The following is a 7,921-nucleotide window of genomic DNA, read 5'->3' on the forward strand; positions in this document are numbered from 1 at the left end:
GTCTCACTCTTATTGCTAATTAGAACTTGACTAATTCCCAGGGGAATTTGTGAAGTGTTTTTATTGTTGAATTATGTATTTTCTTGACCTCCAGACGTCACAGTTGGCTCATCAGACAGAAAATGACACTTAATCTTTTGGGTGGGAGTAGAATTTTCTTTAAATTTCTCTCAAGAAACCTACCAAATGATCCAACCTTCATAAGAAGCTGTTCTATTTTGGAAACTTTTATATAAACATAATTTCTCTCTAACCACTCTGATGTCAGTCAGGTCAGCTGGATTCTGCAAGCACTGCTGACTATAAATGTTCCCCACAAAACATGACAACATAAATATGACTGCATAATATTGATTGTAGTACTTCTAAAGTTTGATTTCATTCAGTAGAATCAATAAGTTTACATGATGCACTGATTAAAAGCATATACATATTTTTTCACTGTTTCAAGTTAAAGCAGACCAAGCACCGCTTGTCAGTTAAAATTACCAATCGTTTTGCTGAGGAAGGAGACGCTTCTGTGTCCCAAAGATATAAAAGGTTGGTCCAAAATTTGCAGATGGACCCCAGAACAGAAACCACAGATGATGTGAAGAAGCTGCTGAAGCAGGTAAGACCGAATCATTCACAGTGAAACTGTCCTGCACCAAACTGGTACAGGACGGAGAGGAAGAATCCATTACGCCAAAAGAAACAGGAAAACACCAGACTGCAGTTTGCAAATGTCCACAGGAAAAAAGACCTTCATTTTATGAAATGAGTATCTTGATTGTTATCAAAATACCCAAGCGATGAAAGCAAAAAAAAAAGTGTGTGTGTGTGTGTATATATATATATAGCATTATCTGAAAAATGATTATGATGCACTACACATGAGTCTATTTATAAAACTGTACAACTGTCATATTTATTGTGGTTATAGGCGATCCTTTACAGAATCCAAAGAAAGTTTGTTGTCACCTCTCATGACTTGAGAGAAATTAATTCCTGAAAATGAGATCCTGGATCAGCGTCAGAGGTACTAGTCAAAAGTACAATTAAGAAATTGTTTTTCCTAATTTTAGGAAACTTCAAACTTCATTGATATCAATCAGTGAAGTTTATTTCAGCAACAAGGCAGTTCAAAGTTCTTCACATAATAAAATCAGGAATAATAAGTCGTAAAAATATGATGTTTAATTCCTCTGATGCATTATACGGTGTAACTCTGGATATGTGTCGATATTTCAATAAAGATTTTGAAAAAAACAAACAAGAAAAAGTTGGTATTGCCATCTAGCGCCCTCTCGTGGAGATAATTCTTCACACGTGATCGGTCACGTGCTGGTCCTGAAGAAGGAGCAGCTTTCCTGCCAGCAACCTGGTGGAAGTGTCCCAGCAGAGCTGGTTGGCCTGGGCCTGGAGGAGAGGGCTCTGTTGCCGGGTCCCCTCACACATCTATCTGTAAAAATGTCAGCCAGGAATCCCGGAACTGACTTCGGTAAGTCAAACACTCCCAGTCCGGCTGCGATTTAATCATAGACACGTGTCTGTATAGAGTTGTCATATAAACCGACCTTTCTGCCCTAATTCTGAGGTTCTCATTCCGTGGTGTAGTACAAGAATGTTAAATAAATTAGCGACGTGAGAGTTAAGTGAAGAAGCGTGAGCATTCCAGTTTAATGAGTAACAGCGGGTCAGTAACCTTGCAGGATGACAGCTCTAACCCACCGAACGTTTCTCCTCACCGTGCAGAGTGTACACTTAGATTTATTTTCTGAACCGGATGGTAGAAAATAATAATAAAACCGTTTTTAAAGTAAAATGTAAACAAACTGATGCCAGTAGTAGTCTTTCTTTCTTGCCCCCAGACCTAGAATGGTTGTCCAAAGTGAGGGTAAACACTCAGGCTGTGCTGAAGAGGGCTCAGCACATCCAAGGCCTGAAGCTCCCCAAGAAGCAGTGGCAGGTGAGTTTTCCCATAGTGCATGCTGTGCTGTAAATGTTCAGAAGCTCTTCAGTTCCTGTGTTCACCCTGCAGACGGCCTGGCTGCTGAAGGCGGCTTCATGTATCGATTTGACGACGCTGGCTGGAGATGACACGCCGTCCAACGTCCATCGCCTGTGTATGAAAGCCATCCAGCCGGTCCGATACGACCTGCTCAGGAGGATGGACATGCATGACAAAGGTCTGCTCTGCTCAGCTCATCAAGATCACCAACAGTATTCACTCATCTGCCTTCGCATTTATAGAAACTTGAGTGGCATCCCATTCATAATCTGTAGGGATTAACATGACATCAGCCCCCTATTCTGGTATAACAGCTACAGCTTTAGTGGAAAGGATTTCCAGCAGGGTTAGGTGTGTTTCCATGGGAACTCTGACTGTTCATTTGTGAGGTCAGATGCTGATGTAGGTCAAGAAGGCCTGCTTTAAAGTCTGTGCTCTGAGTGTTTTCAGGCTGAGCTCAGGACTCTGAGCAGACCTCTTAAGGTTTTCCACACTCGACTCCCTAATCTAACATATAAACATATAGTTTTTTAGGTTGAATATTTTCATAAAAAATAAAAAATAATATATGTTTTGGCCTACACACATTCATAGGGAGGTTTGCTGACTGTCAGCTGTCCAGCCATAAACACTACTTGCTAAAGGAAGCAGCTGTTCATAATGCTGAGTCCACTTTTAAAAGATACACAGCAGCAGACCTGTAGGCTGTAGATGATGACGGGTCTGGTCATGCATCAGTCCAGCCTGCAGAGGGAGCTCCAGCCCGGTTTATCAGCCTAACTGGGACTCTTGATGTGATCCAGGGTTAACCACAGCAGCAGTGTGTGTGTATCCCTCTCGGGTGGCTGATGCTGTCAGATCACTAAAGGCAGCTAACTCATGCCTGCCTGTTGCCTCAGGTGAGTCTCCTGGAATCTTTTTACACTTGCTCTGTGCAGGTTAAAGGTCGTGGGTGTGAGTGTGTGTGTTTCCGTTCCTTCCCAGTTGCCACTGGTTTTCCAGCTGGGCAGACGCCTCTGGAGACCCGGCTGCAGGAGGTCCGTATGGCAGTGAGAGATGGCGCTACAGAGATCGATATCGTCATTAACAGGACTCTGGCTCTGACAGGACAGTGGGAAGGTAGGCTGCATCAGAGCTGCCCAGAAAAACATTCTGAGCTGTTCAGTGATAAACTTCAGGTCCAACCAGGCTGAGAGAGCGGCCATCAACAAAACCACTCCACAAGATTAAAAACAGAAGCAGCTTTTATATAAAGTGAATCTGAAAAGAGCAAATTTAACAAAGGAAGTAAGTTGTGAGTCCTCTTTGTGCTCAGGAGAGTTCACTGTTGGAAATGCAACAAGAAATTTCTAGAACTGGAGCAGCTCTGGTCCGTTAGTTCTCACTTGTTTACTTTCCAGACTTTCTTCATGTTTTTCTGCATGTTTGGACAGTCCATCTGGATGTTGTGCATCTCTCTGTTCAGGATCTCCCTCTCCTTCATGCTTTACTCTAAACATTTGATTTGGTGAACTATTGTTTCCAGCATGTTGTGGTGTAGATATAGAACCAGGTGGTGGTTTACGCATTGTTCCAGCACATCTTCTTCCACAGTGTTTTAGCGTGTGTTTAAAGGTAAGGGTCACTTTGAACACAATCCCTGAAAAATCAGCAGATTGTGTCAGCAGAAGTGGGGAAAAAGGTCCACCAGTGTGAGAGCTGTGATGTTCAGGAGCTCTTCTCTAGTGTAAGATCTCCCAGAACTGTGGAAATGCATAAGATTAATGGAGTAAGCCTTATCAGCATTCTGTCTCTGCAGTCATGTACAGAGAGATTGTCCAGTTTCGAGAGGCTTGTGGTGACGCCCACATGAAGACCATTCTGGCTACTGGAGACCTGGGAACCTTCACCAACATCTACAAAGCCAGCATGGTGGCCATGATGGCGGGTCAGTCCCACAACACAATTGTCTTTGTAATTGTGAAGATGAAGGTTGGTCTGTTGTTATGAAAATGATGCAAAAAAGACATTTATTACTCAAAAAACACTGGAACTCCGTCACCTGATTCCTAATGACGATTGTACGTAAAAATTCATATTTATGTGTCAATTGAAATATATTCAGCAAACTCGGTGTGGGAGAGAAAATTAGTTATTTTGTGTGGATAATTCAGAGTTGCTTAACAAACACTAAAATGTAATAATCATAAGTTATGAACCATTTTTGGGAAACGCAGAAGTGGAACTCTGCATGTGATATTCAACATAACTTCACTTCACAGAGAAAATGACTTGGACCAGATCCACGCTGTTTCCAAGACAACCTGCGAGGAAGACTGAAACACAAAAACAAGAGGAACTAACTTTATTAAACTTGGAGAAGCAACAACAGCTTATACCAGAGGCTCATCAAGCTAGTGCTGCTAAAGTTTTTCTTTACCTGGTTGAAAACTTCACTCCATGAATACTCTGGATCTCAGTATTCGGGGGAGTGAAGGACCACAACCACCCACAACAAGCTAAAATCCACAAATACTTGAGCTCTCCTCTAAAGATGCTTATGTTCAGATACCAAATATACCTCAATATGTTTTTAATACGCACAGTGGAATCTATCTTAGCATTATCACAGAAGCTATCATCCACAGTCTTCCTAAACTCTGATCTAGTGTGAGCAGCAATCAACAACAAGGGAAATTATTGCCGCTATGACAACCTATTGGCCTGAAACAGCAGCCAGTAGGACGTTATTGTGCCTTGCTGTGCTGAGGCGTCTCAGCTTCACAAGCTGCATTTTTATTTTTTCTATAGATTTTAAATCCACCAGAAGGCAAATTCACACAGAGTCACATTCCACAGAGAAATCTATGGAGGGTGGCAGTGCAGGCATAGAGAGGGGCTCACAGAGAGGTCGTCACGGGGTCAAGTTCCGGCCTGGGGTCTTTCTACATCCATGTTGGTGTTTGGTTCTCTCTGGTACTCCGGCGTCCTGCCACAGTCTGAAACATGATTGCTGCGTTAGTGTCATTTGTAAGGCGACTTCTCAAGGTTAAGGTTGATTTGATTAAGGGTATGACAGTAAATTCGTGCTGAAAGTCTTTTTCATACTAATTGTGACTCCATAGTTTTGCACTCCTTTGTGATGCTGTATCATATTGTGATTGTAACATTATAAGATGTGAGAAAGTTTAAGCAATATGAATTCAGCACAACTCAAACGTTTGCACTCGCCCGGTCTCTGCTTAGCTAACCATCACATGATGAGCTGATTACAGAACCAAATTGTCAGGGACTGTTAGATAGAGCTCATTATTTTAATGCATTGCTTTTGTCACCTCACTCGCGTCTTAATCTGCCACTGTTCCTATAAATTGCACATGAGATTCGTGAAATTAAATGATAATTTAACCTATTAATCTGTGATGTCTATTTAACTCTACCGTCCTCTCCTAGTATCCTTGTGCCCACCTAAATGAATGGACCTTTCATCCTCCCCCCTTCCTCCCCTACACACATTTAATGCCCATTAGCCATTATCAGGTAATTAAGATTCCTCATAATGAATCTCTAAGAATATTCCAGATTGAGAAAAGCGAATGAAGGCTCAAAAAGAAAGAAGACCTGACTGGAAAAAGAATTTGCGGAACACGCCTTTAATGATCTAGGAAATGTTTAACTTGCTCTGCTCAGCAGCGGCCAGATGAACGCTCATTATAAATCAGGGTGAACGAAGATGGAGAACATTTTGTGTGCTGCTTGCAGTTTGTGAGGATCTATTAAAGAATCATTTTATCATCTATTTTTAGCAGGAAAGCCGATAAAACACAAATTGTGAAAGAAGACATAAAAAGTCTGAGCATGGGGATATTTTTAATTCATGAACATGTAGATATCGTCTGTCAGCCGGGAGCAGATGTTCATGTCTGCCTCTGCTCACTGCTGGATGTCCTGCACAGCTTAACTTGAGCAGAGGCTGGGAGACCAGTCACTGCCAGAGCTTCACTGGAAAGAGCTACTGCAGTTTTTTACCATTAGCATAAGTCCAAAACAAAACCGGAGTTAAGTGAACATGATGGCCTTTTAAAGCGTGAATAAGATGAATATTTAATCCTCACTTCCAAGCACATATTAATCTCATGAATCAGCTGGAATATTATGAAAAGCCTGTAAATAAACGTGAAGTCAGTAGCTGACTGCAGTGTAGCTGAAGCAGCAGTGGTTTCTTAATGCTGTCATTGTTAATCCCAACAGGTTCAGACTTCATCAAGACCTCTACCGGGAAGGAGGCCGTCAATGCTACTTATCCTGTTGCCATAGTGATGGTGAGAGCTATCCGTGACTACTTCTTGCGCACTGGCCACAAGGTAGAGTACTGCCTGTTGTTATGGATTGTTTACTTGTTGAAATAAAGACATAAAAATTTTCCTGTAACTCAGACATCTGGAAGAAACGTTTTAGCTTGCACCAGCCTGAACATGGCGTCCCTTCAGTGAAACACGGGGGTGGCTGCGTTTATGCTGTGGGATGTTTTCTTTCAGCAGAGACCGGGGGAGATGGATGAGGCAAAACATCAGTTTCCCCACTGAGGGATTAATAAAGGACCAATCTGAAAGGGGAGCAAAGGGTTTGGGTCAGCTGGACAACAAGCTGCATTATGACGGTTCATAACAACCATGTTCATGTTAGAATCACCGCTGGATTGGATTCATGTTTATCAAAGTTCTTCCAGACTAAGCAAGTTAGAGAAACCGGTACTTACATTTCACTTTAATCTATAAATTAATTCAGACAAAAGAATAAGTGGGGAAACTGATCTTACATGTGGATTAAAAAAATGTTTGTATCTGTTTGTAAGCATATGTCATGGTTTAAAGATAAAAGGTATGCAGTAAATGTTTGCGGGGTTATATTTCTGTAACTGAGCTGTGTGTGTGTGTATGTATGTGTGTGTGCGTGCGTGCGTGCTCTTCCAGGTGGGCTTTAAGCCAGCAGGGGGAATCCGGACTGCCCAGGAAGCCCTGGTGTGGCTCACGCTGATCAAAGAAGAGCTTGGTAACGATTGGCTCCACCCACATCTGTTCCGTCTGGGAGCTAGCAGCCTATTGGCTGACATCGAGAGACAGGTGAGAATTTAAATCACATCGTCACTACATGTTTGCTTCATATTTCCAACATCTGTGCTCCGTCTTGTGCAGGTTTACCACCATGTGACGGGGCAGTATGCAGCTTATCATGAGCAGCCCATGGCCTGAACATGGCAGCTCATGTTAAGGCCAGGAGCCTAAATATGGCTCCTGGCCTGAACATAGCCTGAAGCAACTTCTGTGCTTCAGAAGTTATGAAGGAAACATCCAGTCATGTCTGTTTTGAATTCTAGACAAGTGTTTTTTAGACAATAACTTGTGATGAGTTACCAAAACTTAATAAATCTTTCATTTTAGTTCTGAGCTCTGGTGATTATTTCCATCTTTTTTTTAAAAGAAGCTATATGTTGTCGTGTAAAAAATCCTGATCAGATCATCTTCTTCCATGCAGAATGGAACCCTCTTAAATAGTAAACCCAGAGTATGTGGCAGATATAGATGAACAAATAGTGACTTGTGTTCCATTTTTAACCTATTTATGTATATGCCTTTAAAGTTAGTATTAATTTAAAGCCTTAATAACCGCTGTGATCAGACACTGGCTCCTCCTGAACCAACTGGAGATGGAAAAAATAATGTTTGCTCTGGTTACAGATGAAAAAATAAAAAATATGTGGTCAAAATTAATAGTTTACATTTATTCTAACTAAATGAATGTCAATGTTGAGGAAAAGCTTTTGGAAATATTAGCATTTTTCTGTAGTTCTAAAACTAAATCTCTTGGCAGTTTATTTTGTATCAATACATTATACTGTACAATAGTTTTGCTTAAAAAAGACAAAAAGAAATGGAAGGATTGGCCACTGGT

The 7,921-nt window shown here is 41.5% G+C and overlaps 1 protein-coding gene across 1 annotated transcript; it reads left to right on the plus strand.

Moving 5' to 3' along the window:
- Nucleotides 1-1,311: 1,311 nt before the first annotated feature.
- dera (deoxyribose-phosphate aldolase (putative)) lies at nucleotides 1,312-7,416 on the plus strand. The gene is made up of 9 exons (XM_014977627.2): nucleotides 1,312-1,480; nucleotides 1,851-1,948; nucleotides 2,021-2,168; nucleotides 2,794-2,889; nucleotides 2,975-3,109; nucleotides 3,789-3,917; nucleotides 6,221-6,333; nucleotides 6,943-7,092; nucleotides 7,165-7,416. Exons 1-9 carry the CDS (start codon nucleotides 1,450-1,452, stop codon nucleotides 7,219-7,221), a joined length of 957 nt encoding a protein of 318 aa, XP_014833113.1. The 5' UTR covers nucleotides 1,312-1,449; the 3' UTR covers nucleotides 7,222-7,416.
- The last annotated feature ends 505 nt before the right edge of the window (nucleotides 7,417-7,921 follow it).

This window comes from Poecilia mexicana, unplaced genomic scaffold (genome assembly GCF_051168715.1).
Source record: "Poecilia mexicana isolate PSO_F unplaced genomic scaffold, ASM5116871v1 scaffold_23, whole genome shotgun sequence".
NCBI lineage: Eukaryota > Metazoa > Chordata > Actinopteri > Cyprinodontiformes > Poeciliidae > Poecilia > Poecilia mexicana.

Bases quoted from the DNA above. Each gene is read 5' to 3' on its own strand.
- dera (XM_014977627.2), top strand. From the start codon at position 1,450: ATGTCAGCCAGGAATCCCGGAACTGACTTCG. The intron at 3,918-6,220 runs GTCAGTCCCACA...TAATCCCAACAG, and splicing joins CATGGTGGCCATGATGGCGG to GTTCAGACTTCATCAAGACC. The intron at 7,093-7,164 runs GTGAGAATTTAA...CGTCTTGTGCAG, and splicing joins TGGCTGACATCGAGAGACAG to GTTTACCACCATGTGACGGG.